This window comes from Acanthochromis polyacanthus, chromosome 19 (assembly GCF_021347895.1).
Source record: "Acanthochromis polyacanthus isolate Apoly-LR-REF ecotype Palm Island chromosome 19, KAUST_Apoly_ChrSc, whole genome shotgun sequence".
Classification (NCBI taxonomy): domain Eukaryota; kingdom Metazoa; phylum Chordata; class Actinopteri; family Pomacentridae; genus Acanthochromis; species Acanthochromis polyacanthus.
In genome coordinates this window covers 31,033,027-31,052,558 of record NC_067131.1, presented here as the reverse complement: position 1 = coordinate 31,052,558, position 19,532 = coordinate 31,033,027, and the positions used below count along the sequence as shown (strand labels likewise).

General features: G+C 41.8%; 1 protein-coding gene and 1 long non-coding RNA gene across 2 annotated transcripts in view; both read left to right on the top strand.

The window, feature by feature from the left end:
* The window catches only part of LOC110968418 (poly [ADP-ribose] polymerase tankyrase-2), a 53,445-nt gene that overhangs the window by 8,548 nt on the left and 25,365 nt on the right, over nt 1–19,532 (top strand). Inside the window, exons 5-21 of the mRNA XM_022218301.2 lie at nt 1,095–1,190; nt 2,570–2,606; nt 2,869–2,944; nt 3,975–4,069; nt 4,150–4,216; nt 4,288–4,365; nt 5,275–5,383; nt 5,462–5,583; nt 6,634–6,725; nt 6,928–7,006; nt 7,079–7,250; nt 8,667–8,746; nt 9,475–9,620; nt 10,714–10,879; nt 12,262–12,481; nt 13,588–13,697; nt 14,050–14,238. Coding sequence (XP_022073993.2) covers nt 1,095–1,190; nt 2,570–2,606; nt 2,869–2,944; nt 3,975–4,069; nt 4,150–4,216; nt 4,288–4,365; nt 5,275–5,383; nt 5,462–5,583; nt 6,634–6,725; nt 6,928–7,006; nt 7,079–7,250; nt 8,667–8,746; nt 9,475–9,620; nt 10,714–10,879; nt 12,262–12,481; nt 13,588–13,697; nt 14,050–14,238 — 1,934 coding nt within the window. The remainder of the gene's footprint in view (nt 1–1,094; nt 1,191–2,569; nt 2,607–2,868; nt 2,945–3,974; nt 4,070–4,149; nt 4,217–4,287; nt 4,366–5,274; nt 5,384–5,461; nt 5,584–6,633; nt 6,726–6,927; nt 7,007–7,078; nt 7,251–8,666; nt 8,747–9,474; nt 9,621–10,713; nt 10,880–12,261; nt 12,482–13,587; nt 13,698–14,049; nt 14,239–19,532) is intronic.
* LOC127531083 (uncharacterized) lies at nt 12,583–13,149 on the top strand. The gene is made up of 3 exons (XR_007937953.1): nt 12,583–12,601; nt 12,862–12,881; nt 12,962–13,149. It is a non-coding gene; the product is annotated as an uncharacterized LOC127531083 (long non-coding RNA).

Sequence of the window (19,532 nt, the reverse complement as noted above, 5' to 3'; positions counted from 1 at the left end):
TGGGGCTAAATTCACTAATCAGCTCTTTTAAATGCTGCAGGATTCACAACGTTTAATTAAAACACGATAAAGTAGCTGTTAATGAGCTTAATGAATGGAAATGTAATAAAACAGCTGCTCCTTTTAGCTGCTGACAGCTCCATGTAGTTGGATGTAGTTTGTTCATTTTATTCATTGTGCATCACGACTCACAATTTTTATGACATTTAGTGTCATTTTTTTTTACTAATCTACCATATCTAATGAATCAGAAGTTAAACCACAATATTTTGTTGTATTTCTGCACAAATACAGTTCAGAGCTTCACAGAAGCAGCTTAATGCCTGATTTAGGACTCTTTTGTGGTTGTGTTGTTTGTGTATGTAATTACATTTGTGTTGTTACGGGGGAGGGGGGCAGACACAGAGACTGACAGACCGGTGGAATAAGGACAGAGTTTTATAACCAGATAACTAAAACAGTACATGAATGGGGGGGACAAAAGTAAACCAAACTACTACAAACAAAGACTATGAATTCAACAAAACAGAAGCTCACAAACTAAACGGAATTAAAACTAAGCCAAGGAGGAGTACTCACAAGCAGGGGGATCTGAATACAGAGAGAAAAACAGGCTGAGGAAACCCGGGGCAAATGAAGACGAGACAGGGACTACGGACTGGTGACTGAAGCAGGGCTGACCAGAATCCAGAAGAACTGAGTCCATGTGAGGGAAATCCAGGAGGGGGGAAACGGAGTCCAAAAAGTGGGGAAGCAAATCCAGAGAGAATACAGAATCCATGGCAGAAAGTGAGTTTCTGAAGGCATGTGGGTCAATGATCCAGCAGGGAGTGAATGCAAACACAGAGCCTAAATAGCTGGAGGTGAGGTGGAGAACAGGTGAGTCGAGTTCAGCTGATTACTGCAGGAATCAGCAGGTAGAGAGCAGGGAGAGTGAAAGACATGAGGGAGAGGTGACAGACAGAGGGAGCCAAAAAGACAGGTCAAACCAATGAAACGGATCAGGAACCAAAGGAGAAAGGGGGAAGAAGGCCAGGGGCCGGAGCAGGACCCTAACATGTATTTATGTTTGTGTTTGTGTTTTGTTTGTGTAGTGTTGCTGCAGCACGGTGCCGAGCCAACCATCAGGAACACCGACGGTCGGACGGCTCTGGATCTGGCAGAACCTTCGGCCAAAGCCGTCCTAACAGGTGAGCAGCTCCAACGTTACCTGTTGTCTAAAATAAGGCATTCTTCTCCCTGGTTTTAACGGAAATAACTTATATATTGGCTTTGCAGTTATAAAATTGCACTGATTTTCTAAAGCACTGCAGCTCGTCACAGATTTTTAATATTGTGAAGCTTTTCGTTTGCAGCACCCACTGATATTTTGGTTCCATTTGACTTTATGGTTCATTAATAAAACATAACAAGCTGTACTTTGTGTTACATTAGATAATTAGAAATAATGCATTTTTATAGGAAAAAAGCCTGTTTAAAGTGTTAATAGGCAATCAGAAATTATTTCCTAACAATAAGGTTAACATTATAAACTGTCAAGTAACAGTTTGATTTACAGTTAAAATTGTCAGCTAATTGTATGACTATCATTTGAAATTGTTAGCCAACAGTTTAGCTAGCAGTTTATATGGTGTATTAATAATTTGACTAACAGTTTAAATTTTTAGCTAACTGTATGGCTAGCAGTTTGAATTTTAAGAAAACAGGTGGCCAAGAATCATTAAATTCTCTGCTAACTTTTAAGCTACTTGCTGAAACTGTTAGCTAACAGTTGAAAATGTTAGCTAACACTACGGCTAACAGTTTAACTCATTAGCTAATAATATGGATAACAGTTGAACTCATTAACTAACAACATGGCTAACAGTTGAACTCATTAGCAAACAGTATAGCTAACAGTTGAAAATGTTAGCTAACAATACGGCTAACAGTTTAACTCATTAGCTAATTATATTGATAACAGTTGAACTCATTAACTAACAACATGGCTAACAGTGGAACTCATTAGCTAACAGTATAGCTAACAGTTGAACTCATTAGCTAACAGTATAGCTAACAGTTGAAAATATTAGCTAACAATACAGCTAACAGTTTAACTCATTAGCTAACAGTATAGCTAACAGTTGACAATGTTAGCTAACAACACGGCTAACAGTTGAACTCATTAGCTAATTATATAGCTAACAGTTTTACTCATTAGCTGACAGCATAGCTAACAGTTGAAAATGTTAGCTAACAACACGGCTAACAGTTGAACTCATTAGCTAATTATATAGCTAACAGTTTTACTCATTAGCTGACAGCATAGCTAACAGTTGAAAATGTTAGCTAACAATTGAAAGTGTATAGCATTACATTAGGTTTGTAATTACTGCGTGATTTAAGAGTTCAGTGTCTGTAAAGAGTATAACTGTTTGTTTGGTGTCTAATAACTGATGTTTCTTTCACTGTTTGTGTTTTCATCAGATTATTGCTTTATTTTTGTACATGGTTCAGGTTAAAACTTGGAAAAGAAAAGATGTAAGATTTGATTATCGACACAGTTTGTTCGGTTTTTCTTGTTTTTTAGGCGAATACAGAAAAGATGAGCTTCTGGAGAGTGCGAGGTAAAGTACCGGGTGAACGGCTGATGAAGTAAATTCAATGTGGATTCTGTTGTGTACTGTTTTACCAGATTCTAAATGATCTGATATTATTACAGATAATTTTTTTTCAAGCAGAGAGAGCCAAATCTCTTGAGTTTCAGCTCCTCAGATGTAATTTTTTGGACCATTTCTCAGATAGAAGCAGCTCTCTGAACAGCTGCTTGTTTAGTAATGGAATAACGACTGTTCTGTAATGAAGGTTGTGGATGTTGTTGTGAATCAGGAGTGGAAACGAGGAGAAGCTGATGGCTCTGCTGACGCCGCTCAACGTTAACTGTCACGCCAGCGACGGGCGAAAGGTTTTTATCACTTTATCTGGCTATATTTCATTAAACTCTGCATATAAAAGGACAAGATTTAAATAAATAATAATAATTTAAATGGTTGAAAAATGTAGTTTAAACTAATTGATGAATGATTGGAATATATAGTTTAAAATAATGAATAAATGATTGAGATATTTACTTAAAAGTAAATTGAAAATGGATGAAATATATAATTCAAATAATGGATAAATAATTGAAATACATAATTGAAATATCTAGTTTAAAATACTTGATAAATGACTGAATTATTTAGTGTAAAGTAATAAATGAATATGTCATTTAAAATTAGGAGAAAATGTTTGATTTATTTTGTATAAGTAATTAAAAAACGGGTGAAATGTTTAGTTTAAAATATACAACAAATTATTGAAATATGCAGTTAAAAATAAGGGCAAAATAGTTAAATGTGTAATTAAAAATTATTTGCAAATAATTTAAATATATGGATATGTGATTGAATTATATATTTGAAAATAAAGAATAAATGGCTGAAATTGTTTAAAATAGTGAATGAATTAATGAAATATATAGTTTAATGTAATGGATCAATAATTGAAATATGTGGTTTAAAATAATTGCTGACTTTTTAAAATACAAAGTTTAGAATAAGGGACAAATTGCTCATTACGTAGTTTAAAGTAATGGATAAATGAGTGAAATACAGAATTTAAAGCAATTTTGAAATAACTAATTAATGCTGGAAGTAGTAATTATGATGGGGTTAAAGAACTGAAGCTCTTCTAGTCGTGATCGATTAGAAATAATGGATGAACGGGTGAAATGTGAGCTGAAAGTCACTGATGATGGACAGAAAACCAGAATTACTTTTTAAATTGTTGATGGGTGGGTTAGAACTGGTGAAAGGTGGGTCTGAGCTGAGAATCAGTAGTTAGTGGTTGGTGTCGTTAAGCTTTAATTGTTGATATTATTGATGGTTATGGATGAAGGCTGGCGTGTGTTTCCAGTGTTTTCAGTGTGCTGATGGTTGTTGTCGTTGTTTCAGTCGACGCCGTTACACCTGGCAGCCGGTTACAACCGAGTTAAGACCGTTCAGCTGCTGCTGCAACACGGAGCCGACGTTCACGCCAAGGACAAGGGGTACGACTGGAACAAGAATTCCTTCCGGATTGATCGGGTTTGATCTGATCTTAATCAGGGTTTGTTTTTTGTGTGTTCAGGGATCTGGTTCCTCTTCATAACGCCTGTTCATACGGACACTACGAGGTCACTGAGCTGCTGGTCAAGGTCTGTTTCTATTATATTGTTATATTTATTGTATTATATTGTTTTATATATGGATTTGCTTCCCTGTGCAGCATGGAGCCTGTGTTAATGCCATGGATCTGTGGCAGTTCACTCCTCTGCATGAAGCTGCTTCCAAGAACCGTGTGGAGGTAAAAGTTTATTTATTTTACAGAATTTAAAGGCTGTTTCTGCTTTATTTCATCCTACTCTATCCTCCATTACTGAGTCTGTAGTGTTTTGGACAAATCTTAAGTCAAATCTTAAGCCATTTTGACACTTTATTGTAATTTTGAAGGCGTTTTAGGTCATGTTGAACAGTTTTTTTTATCGTTTTGGACACTTCACTGTAATTTGGAAGATGTTTTAGGTCATTTTGGATCAATTTTAAGTCACTTTAGATGCTTAATTGTAATTTTGAAGAAGCTTTAGGTCATTCTGGACAAATTTCTTGTCTTTTTGGACAAATCTTAGATTATTTTGACACGTTATTGTAATTTGGAAGGTGTTTTAGGTCATTTTTGTCAGATTTAAAGTAATGTCAGATTCTTTTTGAGTTATTTTGGGGCAAATTTTAAGTCATTTCACACACTTTATTGTCATTTTGAAGAAGCTTTAGGTAATTTTGGACAAAGTTTTCATCGTTTTCGACACTTTATTGTAGTTTGGAAGACATTTTAGATCAGTTTTGATCAATTTTAAGTCATGTCACATCCTTTTTCACTCATTTTGGGCAAATTTTAAGTCATTTCAGACAAATTTTTTGTCATTTTTGGAGAAGTTTTAAGTCATTTCCTGTGAGCAAACCCATTAATTTTCAGTCTGACTGAAAGGAGCAGGACGTTTTACCCAAATTAATTAGTTGTTTTTGGCTGTTTTATTGTAATTTTACCACCAGGTGGCGTTCCGGCACGTTAAATTAAATAGTAGGGTGGTTGAATGCAGAAGCTGCAGTTTTGGGCTTTGATTTTAAAAGACGCATAAAATAGACAATAAACCTGAGAGTCCTGGCTCCTGTTTGGTGTTTGAAGAGTGTTGTTTTTACCCGTGTGTCCGTACAGGTGTGCTCTCTGCTGCTGAGCTTTGGCGCTGATCCCTCCTTCCTGAACTGTCACAATAAAAGCTCGGTGGACCTGGCTCCGACCCCCCAGCTGAAGGAGCGGCTGGCCTGTACGTCCCGTCAGGAAACATCACCACACGCTGCTTTTATACGACTTCTAAACGTGTTTTCTGATCCTCTCTGGTCAGATGAGTTCAGAGGCCACAGTCTGCTGCAGGCGTCCAGGGAGGCCGACCTGCTTCAAGTCAAGAAGCATCTGAGCCCAGAAACCGTCAGCTTCAAGCACCCTCTGAGTCAGGAGACGGCGCTGGTGAGACGCCTGCTTCTACGTCTTCCATTTATTTAATCCTCCGGAGCCCAAAACCTGCTGCTGATCTCAAAAGACGACTTTTCTTTTTTTTTAAAAATCCAAAAATGTCACCATTTATCACAGCAGGAAACTGTAGAAACATAAAGACTTGTTGGATTTTCAACTTCCTGTTGGTCCTGAGCATGTGAAAGAAACTGCGCTTCAAATGGTTTTTAGTTTTTTTAGAAGTGTTTTAAGTCATTTTGGGTCAATTTTATGTTATTTTTGGCACTTGTTTAGTCATTTTGGAGAAGTTTTAATCATTTTGGACACTTTAGTGTAATTTGGAAGAAGCTTTAGGTCATTTTGGACACTTTTTTAGGTGTTTTGAACAAATCTTAAGCCATTTAGGCACTTTATTGGAACTAAGAACACGTTTTAGGTAATTTGTGATCAAGTTTAAGTCATACCAGATATTTTTTTGTCATTTTAGACACTTTTTTAAGTCATTTTAGAATAGTTTTAAGCCATTTCTGACAAATTTCAAGTTATTTAGGACACTTTATTTCATTTATACGATGTGTTAGGTCATTCTGAAAACAATTTGAGTCATTTCATTTCATTTAAGACATTTCAGACACTTTAAGTCAGTTTGGACACAATGTAATTTTGAAGAAGATTGAGGTCATTTCAGACACTTTTTTAGTCGTTTTGGAGATGTTTTAAGTTTTTTGTGCACTTTATTGCAACTTTGAAGGCATTTTGGACACTTAAGTGATTTTTGACACTACTGTAATTTTGAAAAGGTTTTATGTCATTTTGGACTTTTTATTGTAATTCTGCAGAAATTTACAATCATTTGGACACATTTTAAGTAATTTCAGAAACCTTTTTAGTCATTATGGAGAAATTTGAAGTCATTTTAAGACACTTACTGTAGCTTTGAAACATTTAAGCTTATTGTGGACATTTTTTAGTCATTTTGGACAAACGTTGAGTCAAAGGTCCAGAATCTGTAAAACCACATGTATAATGTTGATATTTACACAGATCGTGTGTTTTTGTCGTCAGCATTGTGCGTCGGCGTCCCCGTACCCGAAGAGGAAACAAGTTTGTGAACTTCTGCTGAGGAAAGGAGCCGACATCAACGAGAAAACCAAAGAGTGAGTTTATTTACAGATAAACGAAAGAAAACAGAAACAAGGATGTAAAACCTGAACCTGCTTTGTTAGATTCAGGCGTTATGCAGCGCTTTAACGTGCTGTATCAGTGAACTGACCCTGTGTTTGTGATGTCACTGTGATGTCACTGTGTTTGTGATGTCACTGTGTTTGTGATGTCACTGTGATGTCACTGTGGCCTCAGCCTGCTGACCCCCCTCCACCTGGCGTCAGAGAAAGCCCACAACGACGTGATCGAGGTGCTGGTGAAGCACGAAGCCAAGGTGAGCATGGACAGACGCATTAGCAGCAGCGCTAACGCCCTGGGGCTGAGCTCACCTGTGGCCTCGCTGCAGGTGAACGCCGTCGACCACCTGGGCCAGACGCCGCTGCACCGGGCCGCCCACGCCGGTCACCTGCAGACCTGCCGCCTGCTGCTGACCGCCGGCTGCGACCCAACGCTCACGTCGCTGCAGGGGTTCTCGCCGTCGCAGCTGGGCAACGAGAGCGTGCAGGAGATGCTGCAAGGTGCATCCCAGTAATCACTGGTGCTGATTTAACCTGTCAGACTCTGAAGGAAGGTGGTGTTTATGTGGACAAAGCCTTTATGCAAAGAGATGTAAGAGAGCAAAATGTGACACTAAAGGATCAGAATCTTACATGAAACACCAAACTATGACACAAAACAACCACATTTGACACAAAATGACAAAACTTTGGCACCAAACACCTAACTGTGAACTTAAAAAGACCAAAATGTGATGTGAAACAGCCAAGTTTGACATCAAATGACTAAATTTTGGCACAAATCAACCACAAATGGACATGAAACAACCAAATTTGACCTAAAATGACCAAAATGTGACGCAAAATTACCACAGAAAGACGTAAAACGACCAAATTTGACACAAAATGACTAGATTTGAGCAGAAAACACTTAGCTGTGAGTTATAAAAACTAAAATGTGATGTAAAACAACCACAGACAAACAACCAAATCTAACATAAAATGACCAAACTGTGATGCAAAATGACCACAAAAAGATGTAAAACTACCAAATTTGGCATAAAAGGACCAAAATCTTACAAGAAACACCAAAATGTGACATAAAATTACCACAAACGGACATAAAACAACCAAATTTAACCCAAAATGACTAATACGTTTTGCAAAACGACCACAGAGAGGCGTAAACAACCACATTTGACATAAACGGATCAAAATCTTACATGAAACACCAAACTATGACACAATGACCAGAGAGAGACTGGGGGTTTTTACTAAATATGATGTTTGACGCTAAATTTCATATTTTGTTCTGTAAAGAGGTCAGACAGAACATTTTGATTTGAAGACCCACATGTAGAGTTCTGGGGCTGCTCAGTGTAGTAGTGGTTAGCACTTTGGCCTTGCAGCAAGAAGATCCCCGGTTCAAATCCCGGCCTGGGCCTGGGATCTTTCTGCATGGAGTTTGCATGTTCTCCCTGTGCATGCGTGGGTTTTCTCCGGGTACTCCGGCTTCCTCCCACAGTCCAAAAACATGCTGAGGTTAATTGGTTACTCTAAATTGTCCGTAGGTGTGAATGTGAGTGTGATTGTGTGTCTGTATATGTAGCCCTGTGACAGACTGGTGACCTGTCCAGGGTGTCCCCTGCCTTCACCCGAGTCAGCTGGGATAGACTCCAGCATCCCACATGACCCTAGTGAGGATAAAGCGGTGTATAGAGGATGGATGGATGAATGGATGTAGAGTTCTTTCTTTCAAGTTTATTTGAAATAGGACAGCGTGCAGTTACATTAAAAAGATGGCTGCACCAGATTTAGCTTCAAGCTAATTTCCATCTGTAGTCTGTAGTTCTGGATTAAACTTCTCTCCAGATTCCTGTCTGTGTTTTATGGATCAGTGTTTGTGTTTTGTGCCGATGTCTGTTCGTCCCCCAGCAGAAGGAGTCCTGATCGGGAACTCTGAAGTCGACCGGCAGCTGCTGGAAGCCTCTAAATCTGGAGATCTGGAAACGGTGAAGGTAGAGTCATGAAACCTTCTGGATGGTTTTTTCATTTCTTTACCAAAATGTGTTGATTTATTTCAGAACAGCTTTGACTTTTAGCTCTTGAACTTCTCAAATTAAAACATTTTTTATAAGCAAATCTGCCGAGAAACGTGTAGCACAAAACAACGAAAATATGACACAAAACAACCACAAAGAGACGTAAAACAACCATTTTTGACACAAAATGACTATACTGTGACACAAAACATCAAACTGTGACGTGAAGTGACCAAAAAAAGATGTAATACAACCAAATTTGACGCAAAACTACCACAATCAGAGACAAAATGACCAAACTGTGACACAAAATGAGGAAAATGTGATGCAAAATGACCATAAAAAGATGTACAACAACCAAATTTGACATAATATGACTAAAATGTGATGCAAAATGACCACAAGAAGACGTAAGATTCACCGAAATGTTGCACAAAATGGACACAAATACATAAAACCCAAGCTAATTTAACACAAAATGGTGAAAAAGTGATGCAAAATTACTGCAAAAAACGTACCACCAAACTGTGACCCAAAACAACCACAAAGAGACGAATAAAAGCCAAATCTGGCACAAAATGACCACAAAAAGACAGAAAGTAACCAAATTTGACATTAAAGGAACTAAATCTGACACAAAAAGTCGTAAAACAACCCAACTTGCCACATGAATTCCCTCTTTCTTCCTCTCTCTTTGTTTACAGAAGCTATGCTCGCTGCAGAACGTTAACTGTCGGGACGTTGAGGGTCGACAGTCGACGCCGCTGCATTTCGCCGCCGGTTACAACCGCCTGGCCGTGGTCCAGTTCCTGCTGCAACACGGAGCCGACGTCCACGCCAAAGACAAAGGGTGAGGAGCTTCCTGACAGAATAATGACGTCATTTCAGGAACTTTCTCAATCATTCTGGACACAATAAGGTCCAGAAGCTGCTGCTTGGACTTCAGAGGGTTGAAGGAGAACCACGTTATTATTTCAGATCAGCTTTGACATAAAAGCACCAAAACTGGACACACACCAATCTGACATAAAACGACTAAAATCTGTCACAAAACACCAAACTGTGACTTCAAATGACCGCAAAGAGACATAAAATGGACAAATTTGACACAAAATGATGAAAATGTGAAGTGAAATGACCATAAAGAGACGGAAACCACCAAATTAGACACAAAACGACCAAAATGTGATGCGAAGTGATCAATACAAGACGTAAAACAGCCAAATTCGACATTAAAGGAACAAAATCTGACACAACATGACCAAATCTGACACAAAACATCAAACTGTGACACAAAATGACCACAAAGAGCCGGAAAACAACCAAATTTATCATAAAAGGACCAAAATCTGACATTAGACACCAAACTGTGGTGTAAAATGACCACAAAGACATGTAAAACAACCAAATTTGACGTAAAAGCACCAAAACTGGAAACAAAACGAGCAAATTTGACACAGAATGATGAAAATGTGACGTGAAATCACCATACAAAGACATATAGCACACAAATTTGACACAAAACTACCTAAATTGGAGACAAAATGACCAAACTGTGACACAAAATGACCACAAAGACATAAAACAATCAAATCTGACCAAGGACGAAAATGTGAAACAAAAACAAAAACAATCTGACAGAAAAATGACTGCAGAGACATAAAACCACCAAATTTGACAAAAAAGAGTAAAATCTGATACAAAACCCCAAACTGTGATGTAAAATTACCAAACTGTGGCACAAAATCCCCACAATCAGACATAAAACAACCAAATTTAAACCAAAATGATGTGAAGTCACCATAACAACACGCAAAACGACCAAATCTGACTCAAAACACCAAACTGTGATGTAGATACAAAGACAAAGGGTGAGGAACTTAAACTGTGCTGAGCTGAAGTGAAGTTTCTCAAAGACTTCCCTCCATGTTCCTCCTCCTCAGAGGTCTGGTTCCGCTCCATAACGCCTGTTCATACGGTCACCATGAGGTTGCAGAACTGTTGGTTCTCCACGGCGCCGTCGTCAACGTGGCCGACCTCTGGAAGTTCACGCCTCTCCACGAAGCCGCCGCCAAAGGAAAATACGACATCTGTAAACTCCTGCTGCAGGTACAAACACCAGCGGGTCCACCGTGAAGAACCCAGGTCCTGTTATTTGGTTCTGTCTTTATTTATTAATAATCTTCTAGAAATATGACAAAATCTGCTGTGTCATAAATATACAAACAGAAATGATAGTATTTGGTTAAATTTGTCCATTTCCACCTCAGTTCAGTTCTTCTGGTTTATCTTTGACTCCTCTGAACACTATACCTGCCATCAGGCATGGAGGTGGCGGTATCATTACACTATCAATTTAACTGACTCAAGTCTGGGTCAGAAAGGCCACAGATTTAGTGGAATGGCACCAATTCTGGTTCTTGATGGGTTTCAGTCAGGACTTTGGGGAGACCAGTCTCGAACCTTCATTCCATCCTGATGGAACCATTTCTTTACCACGTCTGATGTGTGTTTGGGTTCATTGTCTTGTTGAAACATCCAGCTGTGTCCAACATCAACCTTCTGCTGATGGTTTTAGGTTTTCCTGAAGAACTTGGAGGTGATCCTCCTTCTCTATTGTTCAATTTACTTTGTGGAAAGCTCCAGTTCCACAGAGCATGATGCTGCCACCTCCATGCTTGGTAGTAGGTTTGGTGTTTTTGGGGTCAAAAAAAAGACCCACCCAAGACAGTCTTAAATTAAAACTTCAACCAGTTCTAGAAACAGTCTGCAACCAGTCCTGAAAAAGGTCTAAAACCAGGACAACACCAGAACCAAAGCCAAACCTAAACAACTCCTAAAAAAACGACCCGCCCAAGACCATCTGAAACCAGAGTAAAATACATCCTAAACCAACTTTAAACTACATCCAGAACCAGAACCAGGAGAAACAAGACTGGAACCAAACATGAACCAGTCCCAAAAAAGTCCAGAACCAGTCCACCATCCAGTCTGAAACCAGTCCAGAAGTTCTTCTAGAAAGCCCCAGAGCATGATACTGCCACCTCCATGCTTGCTGGTAGGTTTGGTGTTCTTGGGGTTAAAGGCCTCACCTTCAGGTTTTGTTCCATCTGACCTCAGAACGTTCCTCCGGAACCTTTTCTTTGTCCATGTGATGAGTGGAGCTTTTGAGTTCCAGTCAATGATTTTCTTCTTCAGATCTTTGTTGAGCTCCTCAGACTTTCCCCCTGTAGTGTTTGAGTCTAATAAGTGGATCTAATGGTTCTATTTAAACTGATCAGAGGAGTCAGCAGCTGTAGTCGATCAGAATCACTCGAGACGTTAGGAGGCCATAAAACTGAGAACATTAGATTAATACGACTTTCTACAACTTCAGTTCTCCAGCTGCTTTTTGTTCATGTTAAAGGTCAACAAATTTAAAAGAAGAATCTAAGGTTGGTCTTATCCAGAAAATGTGCCCACTAAAGTTCTTGGTTCTTTCCTTCCTCCAGCACGGCGCCGACCCGACCCGGAAGAACCGGGACGGTAACACTCCTCTGGATCTGGTGAAGGACGCCGACACGGACATCCAGGACCTGCTGCGAGGCGACGCCGCCCTGCTGGACGCTGCCAAGAAAGGCTGCCTGGCCAGAGTGAAGAAACTGTGCACACAAGACAACGTCAACTGTAGAGACACTCAGGGGAGACACTCCACACCACTACACCTGGCAGGTAAGCCACACACCTGGCAGGTAAACCACACACCTGGCAGGTAAGCCACACAGCTGGCAGGTAAGCCACACACCTGGCAGGTAAGCCACACACCTGGCAGGTAAACCACACACCTGGCAGGTAAGCCACACAGCTGGCAGGTAAACCACACACCTGGCAGGTAAGCCACACAGCTGGCAGGTAAGCCACACAGCTGGCAGGTAAGCCACACACCTGGCAGGTAAACCACACACCTGGCAGGTAAGCCACACAGCTGGCAGGTAAGCCACACACCTGGCAGGTAAGCCACACACCTGGCAGGTGAATGACACACCTGGCAGGTAAGCCACACACCTGGCAGGTAAGCCACACACCTGGCAGGTAAGCCACACAGCTGGCAGGTAAGCCACACACCTGGCAGGTAAGCCACACACCTGGCAGGTAAGCCACACACCTGGCAGGTAAACCACACACCTGGCAGGTAAGCCACACAGCTGGCAGGTAAGCCACACAGCTGGCAGGTAAGCCACACACCTGGCAGGTAAACCACACACCTGGCAGGTAAGCCACACAGCTGGCAGGTAAGCCACACACCTGGCAGGTAAGCCACACACCTGGCAGGTGAATGACACACCTGGCAGGTAAGCCACACACCTGGCAGGTAAGCCACACACCTGGCAGGTAAGCCACACACCTGGCAGGTAAGCCACACAGCTGGCAGGTAAGCCACACAGCTGGCAGGTAAGCCACACACCTGGCAGGTAAGCCACACAGCTGGCAGGTAAGCCACACACCTGGCAGGTAAACCACACACCTGGCAGGTAAGCCACACACCTGGCAGGTAAGCCACACAGTTGGCAGGTGAGCCACACAGCTGGCAGGTGAGCCACACACCTGGCAGGTAAGCCACACACCTGGCAGGTAAGCCACACAGCTGGCAGGTAAGCCACACAGCTGGCAGGTGAACGACACACCTGAACGTGTAATTAACACATCTTAACAAGTACCTGGACACACACCTGAACAGGACAGGTAGATAAACACAGTACTTCCAGTGGTTGTGTTTGCAGCTTTCATCAGGATAAAGTGTTTGTTTTTCTGCCGTTTCTTGTGTTTCCGTGCTTCAGCCGGTTACAACAACCTGGAGGTGGCCGAGTTTCTGCTGCAGCACGGAGCCGAGGTGAACTCTCAGGACAAAGGAGGCCTGATTCCTCTGCACAACGCTGCCTCCTACGGGGTGAGAGGAGCAAAACACCTCAGTGAACACTGTTTGAACTAAGCTGCTTGTAAATAATAGAGAATTTAGATCTTACAGGCTGATGCACACTTTCTAATCCTACTGTTTTTGTTGTCATTTTTGTGGCCGCCAGTGGATGGCGCTTGTTTATTTTGTATCAACTGTGGATGCTGTATCTGGAAAGTCTCACAACAAAAACATGTTTTTAGAATGCAAACATGTAGCTGTGCCTCAGTGAGCTCCCCCTGCAGCGCCCCCTGCTGTGTGGATGAGGACGTCCATGATTAATTTACTCGTTAAATGAGTCTCTCGTTAACTAACGACCTCATTTCCTGTGGTCTCGTTTCGGCAGCATGTGGACGTGGCGGCGCTGCTCATCAAATACGACGCCTGCGTCAACGCCACCGATAAGTGGGCGTTCACGCCGCTGCACGAAGCCGCCCAGAAGGGCCGGACGCAGCTGTGTGCGCTCCTATTGGCTCACGGCGCCGACCCGTCGCTCCGGAACCAGGAAGGACAGTCGCCGTTGGACCTGGTCACGGTGCGTCTGATTTAACGGGCAGCACTCCTTAAAACACGACGTTCTGATTGGGTTATTCCATCTCAGCTCCACTCAGATGAACAGAAAGTTTCCTCTCATAAACTGTGAACATTTAAAATGATATTTCTGATATTTTCACTTCATATATAAAACAGAAAACCTTCAATCTTGATCAGTTCAATTTGTTTTTACATTTTAAGCCTCTTTCATGTCAGAGTGGAACAGCTTTCTACAGAATGTCAGTTTATCAAAATATATGCGTGTTATTACATTGTAAGTGGTTTGTTCCAGCTCAAAGCATTGTTTCAACCTTTTAGAACATAGAGTGAATATTTATGGAGATATTTATAAAAATTTTACCCTAAAAACACAGTATTTTACAAGATGCCTTTTGTTTTGGTGTCTGCTCAATCAGTGCAGCGAAAATGACAGTTTTCCATTTTCTGACCAAATATTTCCTATTAAAGTATTCTGTGTGTTTAGTTTGTGTTATCGTGACAGAAGATGTCACTAGTTGACGTCTGCTTTATCAATACTTTCATTATTTGTAACATATTTTAACTAACATGATTTGATCTACTGTCCAATATTTCAGATTCTGAATCAGTATCATGATGAGAAATCAGAACAACTCAGGTTTTTATCTTTAATATTTCCAGATATTGTTCTTCAAACAGACGCAAAATTCAACGTGAGAAAAAAAACTCAGCATATTTTCATATATGAAGGTTAAATTTCACTAATATCTTTATTAATATTCATAGTTTATGCGGTGAAAATGAAACTGTTGTGAATATTTTCTTCTCTCCTGCTCCCTGTGCTCACTTCTACTGCTGCTGGATTTCAAAGATTCAAATGTGCAACAAAAACGTGGAAGCAACTTCTAAAATCTCAATATTTTTAATGAATATCTGTAATACAGAGAATTTAGTCGCATGTACACAGAATCCGGTCGCATTTACACAGAATCCGGTCGCATTTACACAGAATCCGGTCGCATTTACACAGAATTCGGTCGCATTTACACAGAATCCGGTCACATTTACACAGAATCCGGTCGCATTTACACAGAATTTAGTCACATTTACACAGAATTCGGTCGCATGTACACAGAATTTGGTCGCATGTACACAGAATTTGGTCGCATGTACACAGAATCCGGTCGCATTTACACAGAATTCGGTCGCATTTACACAGAATTCGGTCGCATTTACACAGAATCCGGTCGCATGTACACAGAATTTGGTCGCATTTACACAGAATTCGGTCGCATTTACACAGAATTCGGTCGCATGTACACAGAATCCGGTCGCATGTACACAGAATTTGGTCGCATGTACACAGAATCCGGTCGCATGTACACAGAATCCGGTCGCATTTACACAGAATTTGGTCGCATGTACACAGAATCCGGTCGCATTTACACAGAATCCGGTCGCATGTACACAGAATTTGGTCGCATGTACACAGAATCCGGTCGCATGTACACAGAATCCGGTCGCATTTACACAGAATTTTGTCGCATTTACACAGAATTCGGTCGCATGTACACAGAATCCGGTCGCATGTACACAGAATTTGGTCGCATGTACACAGAATCCGGTCGCATTTACACAGAATTTGGTCGCATTTACACAGAATTCGGTCGCATGTACACAGAATCCGGTCGCATGTACACAGAATTTGGTCGCATGTACACAGAATCCGGTCGCATGTACACAGAATTTGGTCGCATTTACACAGAATCCGGTCGCATTTACACAGAATCCGGTCGCATGTACACAGAATTTGGTCGCATGTACACAGAATCCGGTCGCATGTACACAGAATCCGGTCGCATGTACACAGAATCCGGTCGCATTTACACAGAATGCGGTCGCATTTACACAGAATGCGGTCGCATTTACACAGAATCCGGTCGCATTTACACAGAATCCGGTCGCATTTACACAGAATCCGGTCGCATTTACACAGAATTCGGTCGCATTTACACAGAATCCGGTCACATTTACACAGAATCCGGTCGCATTTACACAGAATTTAGTCACATTTACACAGAATTCGGTCGCATGTACACAGAATTCGGTCGCATGTACACAGAATCCGGTCGCATGTACACAGAATCCGGTCGCATGTACACAGAATCCGGTCGCATTTACACAGAATTCGGTCGCATTTACACAGAATTCGGTCGCATTTACACAGAATTCGGTCACATGTACACAGAATCCGGTCGCATGTACACAGAATTTGGTCGCATGTACACAGAATCCGGTCGCATTTACACAGAATCCGGTCGCATTTACACAGAATCCGGTCGCATTTACACAGAATCCGGTCGCATGTACACAGAATTCGGTCGCATTTACACAGAATTCGGTCGCATTTACACAGAATTCGGTCACATGTACACAGAATCCGGTCGCATGTACACAGAATTTGGTCGCATGTACACAGAATCCGGTCGCATGTACACAGAATTTGGTCGCTTGTACACAGAATCCGGTCGCATTTACACAGAATCCGGTCGCATTTACACAGAATTTGGTCGCATGTACACAGAATCCGGTCGCATTTACACAGAATCCGGTCGCATGTACACAGAATTTGGTCGCATGTACACAGAATCCGGTCGCATGTACACAGAATCCGGTCGCATTTACACAGAATTTTGTCGCATTTACACAGAATTCGGTCGCATGTACACAGAATCCGGTCGCATGTACACAGAATTTGGTCGCATGTACACAGAATCCGGTCGCATTTACACAGAATCCGGTCGCATTTACACAGAATTTGGTCGCATGTACACAGAATCCGGTCGCATTTACACAGAATCCGGTCGCATTTACACAGAATCCGGTCGCATTTACACAGAATTTGGTCGCATGTACACAGAATCCGGTCGCATTTACACAGAATTTGGTCGCATGTACACAGAATCCGGTCGCATGTACACAGAATCCGGTCGCATTTACACAGAATCCGGTCGCATTTACACAGAATGCGGTCGCATTTACACAGAATTCGGTCGCATTTACACAGAATCCGGTCGCATTTACACAGAATCCGGTCGCATTTACACAGAATGCGGTCGCATGTACACAGAATCCGGTCGCATTTACACAGAATCCGGTCGCATTTACACAGAATTCGGTCGCATTTACACAGAATCCGGTCGCATTTACACAGAATCCGGTCGCATTTACACAGAATTTAGTCACATTTACACAGAATTCGGTCGCATGTACACAGAATTCGGTCGCATGTACACAGAATCCGGTCGCATGTACACAGAATCCGGTCGCATGTACACAGAATCCGGTCGCATTTACACAGAATCCGGTCGCATTTACACAGAATTCGGTCGCATTTACACAGAATTTGGTCGCATTTACACAGAATCCGGTCGCATGTACACAGAATTTGGTCGCATTTACACAGAATTCGGTCGCATTTATACAGAATTCGGTCGCATTTACACAGAATTCGGTCACATGTACACAGAATCCGGTCGCATGTACACAGAATTTGGTCGCATGTACATAGAATCCGGTCGCATGTACACAGAATTTGGTCGCATGTACACAGAATCCGGTCGCATTTACACAGAATCCGGTCGCATTTACACAGAATCCGGTCGCATTTACACAGAATCCGGTCGCATTTACACAGAATCCGGTCGCATTTACACAGAATTTAGTCACATTTACACAGAATTCGGTCGCATGTACACAGAATTCGGTCGCATGTACACAGAATCCGGTCGCATGTACACAGAATCCGGTCGCATGTACACAGAATCCGGTCGCATTTACACAGAATCCGGTCGCATTTACACAGAATTCGGTCGCATTTACACAGAATTTGGTCGCATTTACACAGAATCCGGTCGCATGTACACAGAATTTGGTCGCATTTACACAGAATTCGGTCGCATTTATACAGAATTCGGTCGCATTTACACAGAATTCGGTCACATGTACACAGAATCCGGTCGCATGTACACAGAATTTGGTCGCATGTACACAGAATCCGGTCGCATGTACACAGAATCCGGTCGCATTTACACAGAATTTGGTCGCATGTACACAGAATCCGGTCGCTTTTACACAGAATTTTGTCGCATTTACACAGAATTCGGTCGCATGTACATAGAATCCGGTCGCATGTACACAGAATTTGGTCGCATGTACACAGAATCCGGTCGCATTTACACAGAATCCGGTCGCATTTACACAGAATCCGGTCGCATGTACACAGAATCCGGTCGCATGTACACAGAATTTGGTCGCATTTACACAGAATTCGGTCGCATTTACACAGAATTCGGTCGCATTTACACAGAATTCGGTCACATGTACACAGAATCCGGTCGCATGTACACAGAATTTGGTCGCATGTACACAGAATCCGGTCGCATGTACACAGAATCCGGTCGCATTTACACAGAATTTTGTCGCATGTACACAGAATCCGGTCGCATGTACACAGAATCCGGTCGCATTTACACAGAATTTTGTCGCATTTACACAGAATTCGGTCGCATGTACACAGAATCCGGTCGCATGTACACAGAATTTGGTCGCTTGTACACAGAATCCGGTCGCATTTACACAGAATCCGGTCGCATTTACACAGAATTTGGTCGCATGTACACAGAATCCGGTCGCATTTACACAGAATCCGGTCGCATGTACACAGAATTTGGTCGCATGTACACAGAATCCGGTCGCATGTACACAGAATCCGGTCGCATTTACACAGAATTTTGTCGCATTTACACAGAATTCGGTCGCATGTACACAGAATCCGGTCGCATGTACACAGAATTTGGTCGCATGTACACAGAATCCGGTCGCATTTACACAGAATCCGGTCGCATTTACACAGAATTTGGTCGCATGTACACAGACTCCGGTCGCATTTACACAGAATCCGGTCGCATTTACACAGAATCCGGTCCCATGTACACAGAATTTGGTCGCATGTACACAGAATCCGGTCGCATTTACACAGAATTTGGTCGCATGTACACAGAATCCGGTCGCATGTACACAGAATCCGGTCGCATTTACACAGAATCCGGTCGCATTTACACAGAATGCGGTCGCATTTACACAGAATTCGGTCGCATTTACACAGAATCCGGTCGCATTTACACAGAATCCGGTCGCATTTACACAGAATTTGGTCGCATGTACACAGAATTTGGTCACATTTACACAGAATCCGGTCACATTTACACAGAATTCGGTCGCATTTACACAGAATCCGGTCGCATGTACACAGAA